Source organism: Stegastes partitus, unplaced genomic scaffold, assembly GCF_000690725.1.
Source record: "Stegastes partitus isolate 25-593 unplaced genomic scaffold, Stegastes_partitus-1.0.2 Scaffold598, whole genome shotgun sequence".
In the NCBI taxonomy this organism is placed as follows: Eukaryota; Metazoa; Chordata; class Actinopteri; family Pomacentridae; genus Stegastes; species Stegastes partitus.
The window spans coordinates 126048-140461 of NW_007578329.1; the positions used below are offsets into that span (position 1 = coordinate 126048).

Here is a 14414-nt window from a genome sequence, read left to right on the forward strand (position 1 = left end):
TGTCCCAAGTCCAGTTCTAAATCAAGACCTGTGTCAAGTTGACTTGTTACTCTTGTGGCAACGAACACTTTGTGCATCAACTGTGGTGACGTTCAATCAGACTACTAGAAGACTAGCAAGTCTCAAGTCTAGTCCTACTTCAAGCCCCAAGTAAAGACCAACAACTCCCAAGTCAAGTCTGAACTCAAGCTTTGAATTATGTCTCAAGTAAAGACTAGAAAGTCCCAAGTCTATTCCCAAGTAGATTAACAACTCCCAAGTCAGGTATGAACTCAAGCCTTAAAACAAGTCTCCAGTTAAGACTAGAAAGACCCAAGTCTAGTCCCAATTCAAGCCCCAAGTGAAGTCACATTTCAAGTGCAGTCAATGAAGTTTAAGTCCAGATCAAGTTACAAGCTTTTGTTTGTTTGTCTAAAGTCATGATGTCCTTTAATTGAATCCCACTCAAGTCCAAGTCATGACTCGAGTCAGTTCAATTCAATTCAATTTTATTTGTATAGCGCATATTTACAACAACAAGTCATCTGATAGCGCTTAACAAAGGCAGAAACACCCAACGATCCAAAACCGGCAGAACCAGGCTCAGGGAGGGACGGCCATCGGCCCGACCGGTTGGGTGGATGTGTTCAGTGTACAGTTAAACGAGTTATTAGCAGTTATTGTCCTTTTGTTTCTCCATTTCAAATGGACCAATGAAAGTCAGTGAGTCCAACATGTCCAGGTTTGTTTGATTTACATGCTGCTTCCTCCTCAGAGAACACGAGCAGAACAACAAGGACGTGGTGGATTTTGGCAGCTGCTGGTGTGGTTCGTAGACGCAGACGTAGACACGTTTCGCTGCAGTTTGTTTAGTTTTCTGTGAACTCGCAGATCTTCGTCTGCAGCAGCGTCTGTGTTTGACTCAGAACACACCTGCTGCATACGCCCACGCGCATTTACTTTATGTCAGAGTGGGTCAAAGGCGAAGGCTTGACCGAGTGTTGCAACACTCAGCCGAGGCTTTGATGGAACACACACACAAACACTCGGCCGGCGCAGCCTTGGCCCTGATAAACGACAAATATCCTGCGCGAGAGCCGCGATTACGGGTTGGACTTTGCTGCTGAGGTCGACAGAAAACAGCACAGTCATTGCAGCGCCGGGAGTCCGTCAGGGGTCCTAAAGGCAGCCCGTGTTTGGGGTTTGTTTCTGACAATAAAACCAGTTCTGAATCTGTACAACATCTGAGCAGCTTTCTGTCTTTATCTCATCTGGGATCGCCTTAAAAAAGACAGACAGACAGACAGAACCAGGCCGGAAACCACAGATCTGCTTCTGCAGCAACTCGAGGCGCCATTAAACAACAACGAGTCGAATAAAAGCAGGTTGTGAGGCTGTCGGGTGAAGTCAGAGCACCACATGAGGCTAGAACGTCACCGGGCTTGGTTTTAAAACGCAGCTCTTGTGTGTTTTTACATGAGGTTCCTTTTTGCTAAATGTCGCTCAGACACAGCACGTCACAGGAAGGTGGCGCCGACGCTCCCAACCCGGTACCGATCAGAACAAACTGGGAGGACGTCGGGCAAATCAAAGCCTCTTTTTGAGACTCCGGGGAGACCACATGAATCAACACTGAACAGCAGCTCTCTGGAATCCCCAAAGCGACCAAAGATGACATCATGGATCAGAAAGATGTCGGTCCTTGAGCTACTCATCCATCAGAAAACGAGCCCAGGTTTCATCAAAGTCACTTTCTTCAACGTCTCATTTAAAAACTAACCAAAAATGAAACGTTTGCAAAAAACTAAAAGAATTCTGCGTTCCTCGGCACAACCAGGAAGACACGACCGACTCAGCTGTGGCCAACGGTCATGTGACAAGAATCCAGGAAGTGCTCGGCTGAACTGCAGGCTGTGTTGTCTTTGTTGTCTTTTCACACCATTTTTGTGTCCTTTTTGCCTCTTTTTTCCAATTTTTGTGCCTTTTCATGCCATTATTGTGTCTTTTCGAGCCCTTTTCCTCTTCTTGGGCCTTTATTTGTGTCCTTTTGTGCCATTATTATGTTGTTTTTGAGTCTTTTTGGGCCATTTTTTGTGCTTTTCACACCATTTTTGTCCTTTTTTCACATTTTTTGTTCCCTTTCATGCCAATAATGTGTCTTTTCGTGCCAGTTTACTCTTTTTCGGCCTTTCTTTGTGTCCTTTCGTGCCATTTTTGCCTTTTCACATCGTATTTGTGTCACTGTGTGTCATCTCTGAGTTCTCTCTCCTCCTTCATGTTGTTCTGGTTCCTCAGAGCTGCAGGACTTCATGTTGCAGAGAAACATGAAGCTCGGTGAGTTAAAAAATGAATAAAGTGATTAAAAAGCTGTCGGGGTTCAGGACTAATCTGTCCATGGTCCTACTGGTGGTTTATTCTGTGAACGAGAAGGTTTACAAAGTCCGTCCTGAAGCGGACGAACAGCGACGCAGGTCAGACGAAGAAGCAGAGAAGTTACCTGAGATCAGGTAGCGTCCGGCCTTGTTCCAGCCGGGAGCCAGTCTGGTGATCAGAGAGTAGGACACACAGCGCTGGAGGTCTCCTGGAAACGCCGGCTGAGGACAGCCCAGCTGCACACACACACAAAACACAGCGTTCACAACAAGACGGAGATGCTCATAACTGTGTCAGCGGTGGCTTGTGTTGAAGACTGAGACTAAATGTGTGGGTCCACCTGCAGGCCACGTCTCCGTCCGAACGCCTGGAGGATTCCTCTCTGGAAGAAAGGAATCTGCAGAGAGAGAGGAAGTCATCCAACAGCCTGCTCGGTGTTTTAAAGCTTTTAATCGCTTCGACGCTGCATTTCTGTCCTCAGAGCAAGTTTATGGATGGAAGCGTTTCAGAACAACAACAACGAGCAGGAAGTCAGCGCCGAGCTCAGGTCGCAAACTTTATGGCGTCCTTTCTCACCCGTTCTGTCGTTTTCAGCCATTGCTGTATTTTTAAAAGAATTTGTGCTTTTCTTTGTCTTTTCACGCCGTCATTGTGTCTTTTTGTTCCATTCTTTGTCTTTTCTTGTTAATTTAGTGTCTCATGGCGCCATTTTTGTGCCATTTTTGGTTTTAATACCTTATTTGTGAACTTTTAGTCTTTTGGTTTTACATTTTTTGTTTCTTTTCTTGCCAATTTTGTCTCATATTTGCACCATTATTGTGTCTTTATGAGCCATTACTGTACTATTTTTGTCTTTTCGTGCCATTTTTTTATCTTTTCTCGTCAATTTTGTGTCTTTTCGAACAATTTTTGTGCCAATATTATGTCGTTTTTGTGTATTTTTACGCCATTTTTGTGTCATTTTTATCTCTTTGTGTTATTTTTTGCATCTTTTTGTTCCCGTGATGTTGTTTTTGCATCTTTCAGCATCGGTTTTTGTCACTCTAGCTGCATCATTCTGCACATTTCAAAGCTCCAGTGATCTGCTTCCATTAACGTGTGCACATCATCAGTCATTTGTGTTTTCATCGTGGTGCTACCCTGATATAGAAGCTGGCTTCATTCAAATCAAACCTTTTCTTTGCCTGTTTTTATGACAAACAAATCCCCAGAAGTGGTGAGTAATAATCAATAACCTGATAACCTCATCATGTCTTAAAGAGTTTATCTGTGGCCTGGATTCACTCAGCGGGACAATGAGAGCACGCTGAGGTCAATGTTTATGTTCAGTGTGTGTGTGTGTGTGTGTGAGTGGTTATACGGGAATGTTTGGAATTCAGACTATTTCGGTTGCATGCAAACACACACATTAGCAACACAAACACACACATTAGCAACACAAACGCACACAGTGTGACAGTGCCGGCGAAGACGGAGACGACTGAGAATCTGTGTTTATGTCGTTTTAGCAGATTTTTGTGTCCTTTTATGTCGGTTTAGTGTATTTTAGTGTACTTTTTGTGTCCTTTCTGTGTCTTTTATGACATTTTAGCAGCTCTTTGTGTCCTTTTTGTGTCTTTTCATGTCATTTGACAGTTAGGAGTTGACGACATCGAGGGCTGAAGCTGTCGTGTGTTTGTGTTTCTTACGGCCATGACCACTGTGATGTCGGTGAAGGAGTCCAGAGCCGGAGAGGCCAGAAGCTCAGAGAACAGCAGCAGCAGCTCCCTGTGGGGACACACAGTCAGAACGCTGCATTCAGGGGAGTCAGGAGAACACAGCGCCGTCCTCCACCGAGCTGAAGCTGGAAAACTAGACACACGAAGCACTCAGAGGTGCAGGAGTCAGCTTTACCACACATCTTGAACACCTCATCATCTCACCCGTCCTCCCTCTTTAACTTTACTCATCCGAGTCCACTCCCATTTACCCACATCCACTCAGGATTCTGTACAAACTGGTGCACTGGTCCTGGGTTTTCAGCGCCGCGTCACTCACCTGCAGGTCTGGATCTGTTTGCTCCGCGCATCCTCGTCCTCCTCCTGAAGACTCAGAGTGACACAGACCAGCTTCTTCAAATCTGGAAGTCGGAGGAAAACCAGGGACTGCTGGACGCCTCCACTCATCCTGCTCACAAACGCACCCAGAAACACTACGATCAGCTTTACTGTCACAAGCCTGCGTCTGGTTTCAGGTCTCAACGAGCTCCATGAAGCTTCGCGTTAGAATACACAGAGACAAAACAGCAAAAGAACTAAATTACAACAAGCACAGTGCAAAAGATAACAGCAACAAACCTGTCCAACACAAGAGTTAGGGCTGAAATGATTCCTCAGTGAATCCATGAAGTGAGTGACAGAAAACGCTTTTTTAAAAATGTGTATGAAGTAACGTGCAAATCAATGATATGATGCCGTTTTCATAATATTCTGCTGTTTACATGTGAGAATGTATTATTTCCTTTGGTTCATATATGTTTGTAGACTAAATATCTTTACCTTTATAACTGATAGTCTCAAAAAAAAAGAGAAAACTGATTAAATGATGATGAAAATACGACTTGCATCCATTTTTATTTTACTGTCACTGACCGATACTTTAGCAAACTGACTGAAATTACAATTTCAGCTAACTTATAATTAATATTACAATATTTTCAACAGACGAGAAACAAGGTTCGAGTGCTGTAATTATTAAGAACAAAATAATAAAGTGTTAAATCGGTCGCTCACCTCTTTGTATCGCCTAAACCCCCCAAAAATCTTACAATTAGCTAAAACGAGCTACCGAAAAGCTAGCAGCCGCTAATGTCGAATTCGCTGACTAATGTGCTTTCTTTAAAAATTAAAAATCTAATTTTACACTAATATCTAAGTCAACAACCTTGTACTCACATGTACAGTAAACTGTTAAAGCTGTCATTTACTATGACAAATCCTAGTTTTACTGCAGCTATTGCAGAAAAAAGGAAATTTGACAAAACAACCTTTGAGGCAGAAAAAATAGTGACTTTAGCCAAAGTTTTCTTTATTTTATGTGATTGTAAGCTAAATAAAAAGATTTAACTGATTAAATGAACATATAATGCTGCTTGCACATCTATTTCAAATAATAGTTAATATGTTGGTTTGGTCTTACCTCGTTGTACCTCCTTGATCCCGAAACGTCTCACAACGAGCTAAAACGAGCTAACGCTACCAAATAGCTAGCGGCAGCTAATGCTAATTTAGCTCACTACTGGACAGATCCGTTTATTTTAGTTTTACATTAATATATGACTCACCATCCTTGTATTCACATTTAAACTGTAGTGCTAGCTGTTACTGACTCTGAGGATTTTTAGTTGGACTGCAGCCATTACTGTGACTCACTGATACTTGAGCTAAATGAGCTGCAGTTTGAGCTAGCCTGTAATGTGAATTACAGGGTAGCTCAAAGTGCTATTTCCATCTAAATCATCCATCATCGGACTAAAATGTACATAATGTGCTGTAATAATGTCCTAAATAATAAAAACAAGAGTTAGTTAAAGTGTTACGTCAGTGTCACTCACCTCTTTTGACTTCTTCGACCAGATAAAGCTTCACTGTTAGCTAAAACGAGCTAACGTCTCCTAGACGCTAGCGGCAGCTAATGCTAAGTCAGCTAACTACTGTGACAGATCAATTTACTGAAATGTACATTAATCTATGACTCACCATCCTTGTATTCACATTTAAACTAGACTGTTAGCTGTTATTTACTCTGAGGATTCTTAGTTGGACTGCAGTTACGACAGAAAACAGACAATTTAACAGACTTCAAACCTCCTAAAATGGTCACTTTTAGCCAAACTATTCTGTTTCATATAATTGTAGGGTAAATATCTTCAGGTTTGTGAGCGTCTGTCCCACAAAGAGAGCAAAATGAATGTTGTATACCTTTTATATTGTTGTCATCTGAACACTTTCAGAACAACAGTGAAGAAATACACGATAAGGAGAAATCAAAGCAGTCAAATCTCCTGACTGCTCCGTAGAGACATGATTTTCTGACACATGAATACAACCATAAAAAACAATAAATCCATGATAATAAATTAATCACAATATTTATTAACACTCAGCAGAAGCCCTGTTGAGCTAAAATCCACAAAAAGAATGAAACTCAAGGTGAAAATAAATGTAGACAAAAACGTATAAAGTTAAGCTTTAATAGACATGGCATTGACATGTACAGGCGCTAAACAATATGAACTTCACTCTTAATATTTCAATGAGTCAGGTTCATCTCTGAAATTAAAGATACTTAGACTTCATATTTAAATATATAATAAATCACACTGTAGGTTAACATGTATTACAGTCAAGCAGAGTAGTATTTCATATACTTTTTAAAGCCTCTAAATCCTTTATATTACAAACAAACAAACGGAGGTAACTGACACTATAAATACCGCTGTTTGCTCTTTACGCCACTCTTATAACTTTTCCTACACAAACACCAAAACCTGTCCACAGGCTCAGAGTCTGGCCGAAGATCCAACATGGCGCCGCCGGAGCAGAACAACCGGATCGTTACGTGACAGGCGGCGCCGCTTTGCGTGACAAGACGTTTTCCTTGAAAGCTGCTGGACTCAAGTGAACTTTAGCCTCGTCTTCGCCCACAGTTCACTGACGACGGACCAGCCGGCCGACCAATCAGAGGCTCCCACAGCCGACGGTGAGGGAGGGGGCGGCCAATAGGAGAGGCAGAAGGACGGAGGGGGCGGGCTCAGCCGCTCCGTATCAGGAACCGCCGATCTCCGTGAAGCATGCGCAGATCAACCCGGTCACACCGCCAGGCAGAGAGCGGAGTTTCAAAATAAAACTAAAGCGCGTTAAATCTGACCTCCAGACGTCACAGAATTAAATTAAAAACAAAATTAAAACATTATTACTATTGTTGCTGTTGTTTAAATTAGTCTGATAAATTCATTAATCATTAAATACTTGGGTTTTTGCATTAAAAGGAATTTTGTGTTTTAAATAATAAATAATGATGTCCATGTCTTTATAATAATGTGTTAGCATAATAGTACTGTCGGGTTTTATCCTCAATATTTAAACTTGTTAGATAAATGTGCATAAGAAACTTTTTTTTGTTACGTCTTTACCGGTAATTTTAAAATATTCAAGTAAATCTGTATTATATAACAATAATATTGTTGATACTACCTTTTTCAGGTATAGGTATATATTATATTATATTGTTTTAATTTTTTTTTCATTGGAAGGCAAATATCTGGAGTTAACAAACCATTATATTTAAATTAGTCGGGTACATTTTAATCTTATAGAATACTGCAGGATAACTGACGTTATTTATATAATAAGTCATGTTTTGGGGGTTTAACCGTAATGTTTAACTTAGTCAAGTAAATCGGTGTTTAAATCAGCACAATACGTTCTCATTATTTTAAAAAGCACTTTATATTAAAGAGTATAAAGCTAAATAAAGTAAAATATATCCTTATTATTATTATTATTATTATTATTATTATTAATAATAATAATAATAAAAGCACTGTTTGCCTACAAGTGAACTGTTTTTGTTGACTCGCAGCTGACCCGCTGGAGGAGAGCTTTATTTTGAAGGCGGCAGCAGGAGTCCGTGTTGAGTTCAGGTGAGTTTACCTGATAAATGGAGCCGCGCTCGGAGTCGCGTTAAGTGGAGTAAATGTCGCTGTGCTTGTGCGGACTCTGCCTCTGTCGGATTATATAACCGGGAGTCCGTCCGTCTGCTCTCAGCGGCTCTTCACGTCCACACAGGCCGACTTCCAGGCGCAGCGATGGGGGAACAGCAGCAGAAGAGTCCCGGCGGAGTGAAATACTTCCGACTGTCGGAGATCGAGGAGCAGAACACCTTCAAGTCCACCTGGATCATCATCCACAACAAGGTCTACGATGTGACCAAGTTCCTGGAGGAGGTGAGCATCCCGGCTCGGTGTCAGGACGGTTCTGCAGCGCGCAGCTCCGCGGCTCAGTGCAACCAGGAAATGCAGCAGCCCGACCGGGTTCTGACCCATAAGAGCTCCGGTTCACACCGAAAATAAGTTCGTGTGTGTGCAGCGGGAGCTGCGTTAGAGAAGCGTCTTCATTGGCTGAAGCCTGGTGGAAGGTGAAGCGCTCAGGCTGCCAGTGGAAGGCCTGAGGGTCGGTCCAGACCCAGACAGGAAACTGGTTCAGGCTTCACTCGTGTGTTCATGTAGACCAGAAAAACAGCTGAGCTGAGTTTAGAGACTTGTCTGAGTGTTAGAGGCTCCAGCTCCTCCTTCAGTCCAACCAGCTCCTGTTTTAATGTACGTTTCTGAGTTTTGTTCATTTATAATTAACTGAACTTCAAAAGTCTCGTTTTTATTCTGAGACGACTTTGACTTAAAATAATAAGTTCATAAGTTAAAATCAACTTCCCAGCATGCATTGTTGGAGAGTTAAAACTCCACGAGTTCAGTTCGGTCACCGCGACCCGTCCAGTTAATCTGTCACACTTCAGAACTCGTGGTTTGTTCTCTGGATGCTTCTCCTGCTGGAACACTGTTTGTCTTGAAGCGTCTGCAGACAGGAAGTCGTCCTGTCAGCATGTGTTTAGGTTCATCATCGGACATTCCTGGTTCGTCTATAAATGTTATCTCTCACCTCCGAGCTTCGCTGTCAGGACTGTGTGGTTGTCCCAAAGAGACACAACATGACCACAAAGAGACAGAAGATAACACAAAAACAACAGCCAGTGTGAATGGCTGGATGGCGCCGGTCTCCCAGCAGCTGAAGCTCCGTGCACTCGGCTGCTTCGGGCCGTGCAGAGTTCAGGTTGTGTGTTCAGAGGTCTCTGGGCAGGAAGCCCGACGATGACGTCACAGCTGCTCTGGGTCCAGATGTTTCAGGGTTCACTGCAGGTCACGGTGTCCTCTGTCACTCATTGCCTCCAACTGGGGTCAAGCTGAGCACGTAGGAGAGTGAAATAATAATAATAATGAAAGGTGAGCACGCTGACCACCACGCTCACATTATCCAGGATTTAGAGGCAGCACTGTTTAAAACAAGATGTAATTTGATAAATACAGTCATGGAAGAACTGATCAGACCTCCTTGTTTTCTTCAACTTCCTGTTCATCTTAATGCCTGGTAGCACTAAAGGTTCATCTGATGATGATAACAACAACAACAGCTGATAAGAGTTTAATCTCAGAGCTGATACCAGACGTGTTCCAGGGTTTCCTTGATAATAACCAGATCCATCCCATGTGTTCTGGTCTGTCTGCTTTAGTCACATGACACACAGGAGTTAGTTCTTGATGGCAGAACCGTTGTTTCTGATGACTGCAGCCATGCGGCTCGGCTGCTCTCCACCAGCTTCTGACATGATCTGGTGACTGAGCGGGCCCAGGCACGGGTCCAGTGTTCTGGTTCTCCATCCAGGCTTTAACATCGTCTTGTTGGAAAATCCAGTCACTGGAGGCAGGAAAGAGTTTCCCAGCTGATGGAAGAAGATTGTTTCCAGAGTCGCCTGCTTCATTCATCCTGTTCCCCCAAACTGGAACCAGCCCAGATGGTCCCTGATCCACCCCCATGTTCTACTGTAGGGCAGGACAGTCTGGTCTGGAGGCTTCTCCAGGTTCCTCCTCACCAGGAAGTGGGCTGGAGTGGGCATCAGCTGAACATTGGGTTCATCCCTGAAGAGAACCTGAGCCCAACCATCACCAGTCCGGTCCCTGTGGTCCCAGCAGAGAGGAACCGGGCTTTCCTCTGCCTTTGGTTGATGAAGGGCTTCTTCTGTCCTGTGTGACTTCAGACCAGCTTCAACAAGTCGGTTTCCAACAAGTCCCATGTCTCCACAGTGCCCCTCATGTTCAGGTCCCTGGAGGTCTGACCACGACTCCTGACACAGAACAGATGAGTGCTCGGTCCTCTGGTGGGTAGGAAGACGTTTCCTGCTGCCACCAGCTAGCGATGTGGCAGCACCATGGTGGGCTGGTTGTTTCTTGGTGTGATGAACGTCTGTCTTGGAGATCTTCAGGTTCTTCTCTACCTGTCTCTCACTCATGCCAGTTTCCAGCAGAGCCAAGATGGCTGCCTTTGTGGCTTCACATAATCCTTCTGTTTTAGGCGTTATGTGAGAGCTGACAGCTTCTGAGCTGTGCTACGGCCTGAATGTCAGCAGGAAACCAGTCCAGGTCTTTGCATGTGCTGCTGATGAAACGGCCTCTTATGGACCCTACAGGGAACACATGAAGCTGAAGGTAATGGACCTGTAGTGGTGCCAGGCATTAACATGAAGAAGAAATGGAAGAAAACAAGGAGGTCTGATCGTGTTTCCCGTCACTGTGGAGTTTGTAGAGAAGCTGTTTGAGCTGGAAACACGTCGTACTTTGATTTGGACTAGAGTGACTCAAATGGTCCATAATGACAGAAAATGTTTTCATTTAAACATCTTTTGAATCATTTTGAACTAGTTTGAACTAATGTGGGCCAGTTTGAGTCAGTCTGGACAAGTTCGAAGTTATAAATCGATCGATCGATCAATCAATCAATCAAAAACTGTAAAATGTGATCTGTGACATTATTTGAAGGAACAATTTATTTTGAAAACTGGCGAGTAGTTTTAAAACACAAATTTTTATCATTTATTTTACAGATTTTTCCAGTTTTAATAAATTACAGATAAAATCCAGTAAAATTTATTATATTTGAAAAATACGGAGTAAAAATTAAACGATTAATTTGTAGAAATCAGTTCTTTCACAGTGTGCGACTGTAAAACCACAGAAACAGACATTATTTTACAGATTTTTACTCTTTTTGAACATTGCTGGTGATTTTCTCTGACTCCATCCCGAGTCGTCCAGGTGACTCGTCGTAGCTTGACAGGAAGTCGTGGGTCATTCACAAACGGTCTGATGGTTGTGGTTTCCTCCGGCAGCACCCCGGCGGGGAGGAGGTCCTGAGGGAGCAGGCGGGCGGAGACGCCACCGAGAGCTTCGAGGACGTCGGACACTCGACGGACGCCAGAGAGATGTCGGGCGACATGGTGATCGGAGAGGTCCACCCGGTCAGTGGGGAGGACGGGGCGGCGCCGGGGGCTCGGTGCTGAGAGTCCACAGCGCTGACTGTGTTTTCTGTGTGTCTGTTTGCAGGACGACCGACACAAGCTGGTGAAGCCTGCGGTGAGTCTCAGGACGGGAATCGGACCGCTGGAACCGACCCAGTCTAACAAAGTTCCCCCCGAACATCCTCACAACCAGCTGGTCCTCCATCCTCAGTAGCTTTATTAATGACCAGAGTTCTACCTTCACACTGTGAATGTTCCACAGGTCCAGGTCCTTGAAGTCCACAGAGGAGGGTCCACATTGATCCCTTTAATGGACTTTCTCCATCATTTCTGAGCCTCAGAACTTCATCAGAACATCAGATAGACACATGACATTTAGCAGGAAGAACACATCTGGGTTCTGATAGAACCTGACACCAGATCAGTTCTACATCATGTCCATTAGATGATCCTGGTAGGTTCTGGAGGTGAAACGGTCCTTCCATCGTCTAGAACTGGTTCTGACCAACCACCATCACACATGCTGACAGGAGCCTGGAAAGTTTACCCAGAATGCACTTTGTAGAGTTTTCTCTGGTGAATGATCAGAACCAGAACCACATCCAGGATACCAGGGATGCTTCCACCACTCTGTGTCATAGACATTAGACCAGGGGTGTCCAATCCTGGTCCTCCAGGGCCACAATCCTGCATGTTCTAGATCAGGGGTGTCCAGTCCTGGTCCTCCAGGGCCACAATCCTGGTCCTCCAGGGCCACAGTCAAATGATCAGCTCATCATCAAGCTCTGCAGAAGCCTGATGACGATCCTGATCATTAGAATCAGGTGTGGTGGAAGAAGGAAACATCTAAAACATGCAGGACTGTGGCCCTCCAGGACCAGGACTGGACACCCCTGCATTAGACTGTTCACACTATGAGACATCCCATAATACTGATGCTACCAGCTGGTTGTCTAGGAAACGTGGTGGATGTAAACATGTCAGCTGAAGGTTTGATCCTGTCAACGAGTGAATCTGTTTGTTTTACAGGAAAGTTATGTGACGACCCTGAAGGACGAGAACAGGTAACCAGACACACCGACTTAGTCAACTAGTTAACCCACACGCCTTAGTTCACTGTAGTAGTTACCTGGTTAGCTAGTTAGTTAACCAGGTAACTACTACAGTTTGTCAACTAATTTACTGTATCTCCCTTGCAGTTGGTGGTCGAGTTAGTTAGTTCTTTGGTTAGTTAGTTAACAATCTGTCCTTTGTGCAGCGAGTGGTCCAATTAGAAGTTAGTTGGTTAGTTGATTGGTTGGATAGTTAACCATCTGTCCTGTGTTGCAGCAGGTGGTCTAGTTAGTTAGTTAGTTAGTTAGTTAGTTAGTTAACCGTCTGTCCTGTGTTGCAGCAGGTGGTCTAGTTGGTTAGTTAGTTAGTTAGTTAGTTAGTTAGTTAGTTAGTTAGTTAACCGTCTGTCCTGTGTTGCAGCTGGTGGTCCAACCTGGTGATTCCTGCCCTGGTGGCCGCCATCGTCACGCTGCTGTATCGCATCTACACGTCCAACTGACATCATCAGACATGCAGCTGTGATGTCATCAACAGGCACTACATTTACGTTTCCCAGCGTCTGATTGGCAGCCGCAGCGGCCAATAGGAACGTGAGGCTGCTGTGGCTCCTCCCAGCGTAGGAGGTGTTCGTGGAGCAGACGAGGATCGGCGTCCCCAGAGGAGGCGTCTGTTCCAGGACCACCGACTCTACGCTGCTTCTGCCTTCAATACCCACAATTCATTTCAGCCTGTTTAACCAATCACATGGCATTATGCTAATGAAGTCATTTATCTCGTTGAATTTAAAACACTGATGTTTTATAGAATCTCTGTGATTGAAGTCGTGTACAAATGCAGTGGATGTATAATTTGTTGTTGTTTTTGTATCTTTGTACCTGAATGTAAACGCAGCCGCGCTCAGCTGTGCACTGATCCCAGAGTCTGGATGTGAATCAGCAGGAAAAAGTGAAATCTGAGTTAAAAAAAACAACAAAAAATCAATCAAATCAGCTTTTGTACTTTCCAACAAGCTGCAGCTGCTTCAACAAGCGTTTAAATCCGTCTTTATGTCTCCTGATTGCTGCATTCTGACGCTTTAGTAACGACGGACCGATTAAACAGACAGCGTTGGGTGTCTGAATATGTCCTCAGGCTTTAAAAAATCATCCAGGAAGAACAACAACGGAAAGAAAGAAAAATGCACCAAATTTGCCAAATCCTGTCCGACTGCCTCCGAGCTGCTCGTCTAGAGCTCGTCACAGCTAGAGTTCAGCAGATTTAGTCGTTCTCGCCTTAAAGAGTTTCAGCTCAACAGCAAACCGGCAAAAAGATGCAAATAAAATGCGAAACAGACAAAAAGTGCACGAAAAGTTCAGCCTCTGACTCGATGCAGCTTTCTGAGACGAGGTTTTAGATTCTCACTGCTGGATCAACTAGAAGTGCCTTTTCAAGGTCAGTCTGAGTCCTTGTTCGCAGCAACATCCACACAGCAGCTGTGACGGGTCAAGGACCAGAACCAGAACCGGACCTGCTCCAACCAGCTTGTCTATGCAATAAAAGTGATTCACTCAAAGCATCCGTTGTTTGTGTCCTGATGTTTGTCTTTAGCTCAGATTGATGCAAAAACCTGGTAAAATAGGTAGAATGAAGGAAGTTAAATGTAGAACTGACCAATGAATACGCCAACACGTAATAAAGGATCATTCCGTATAAAATCTGAACAAAGTCCATCTGACCTCCTCAGAATCAGCTCATTCTTTATCTACAGTAACTTTACTTAGTTTTACCTTCATACATATTTTCAGAGTTTCAGGTCCAGTCTGACTTGATTTTATTAACATCTTGTAGTGACGTTGAGACGTACAGCTGAAACCAGAAGTTTACATCCACTCTATAAAAAGACATCAAACCTTCTTTCTCTCACC

The 14414-nt window shown here is 43.9% G+C and overlaps 2 protein-coding genes across 2 annotated transcripts in view; one reads left to right on the plus strand and one right to left on the minus strand.

Moving 5' to 3' along the window:
* The window catches only part of cunh18orf63 (chromosome unknown C18orf63 homolog), an 18733-nt gene extending 14123 nt beyond the window's left edge, over nucleotides 1–4610 (minus strand). Inside the window, exons 1-4 of the mRNA XM_008289204.1 lie at nucleotides 4390–4610; nucleotides 4041–4119; nucleotides 2693–2749; nucleotides 2477–2588 (exon numbers count right to left, since the gene is read on the minus strand). Of these exons, the coding sequence (XP_008287426.1) occupies nucleotides 2477–2588; nucleotides 2693–2749; nucleotides 4041–4119; nucleotides 4390–4517 (376 nt within the window). The 5' untranslated portion in view covers nucleotides 4518–4610. The remainder of the gene's footprint in view (nucleotides 1–2476; nucleotides 2589–2692; nucleotides 2750–4040; nucleotides 4120–4389) is intronic.
* A 3348-nt stretch (nucleotides 4611–7958) lies between these two features.
* Nucleotides 7959–14065, plus strand: cyb5a (cytochrome b5 type A (microsomal)). Its single transcript, XM_008289190.1, has 5 exons — nucleotides 7959–8338; nucleotides 11329–11457; nucleotides 11543–11572; nucleotides 12487–12521; nucleotides 12931–14065. The coding sequence occupies exons 1-5, from the start codon at nucleotides 8201–8203 to the stop codon at nucleotides 13007–13009; spliced, it is 411 nt and encodes a 136-aa protein (XP_008287412.1). The 5' UTR covers nucleotides 7959–8200; the 3' UTR covers nucleotides 13010–14065.
* The last annotated feature ends 349 nt before the right edge of the window (nucleotides 14066–14414 follow it).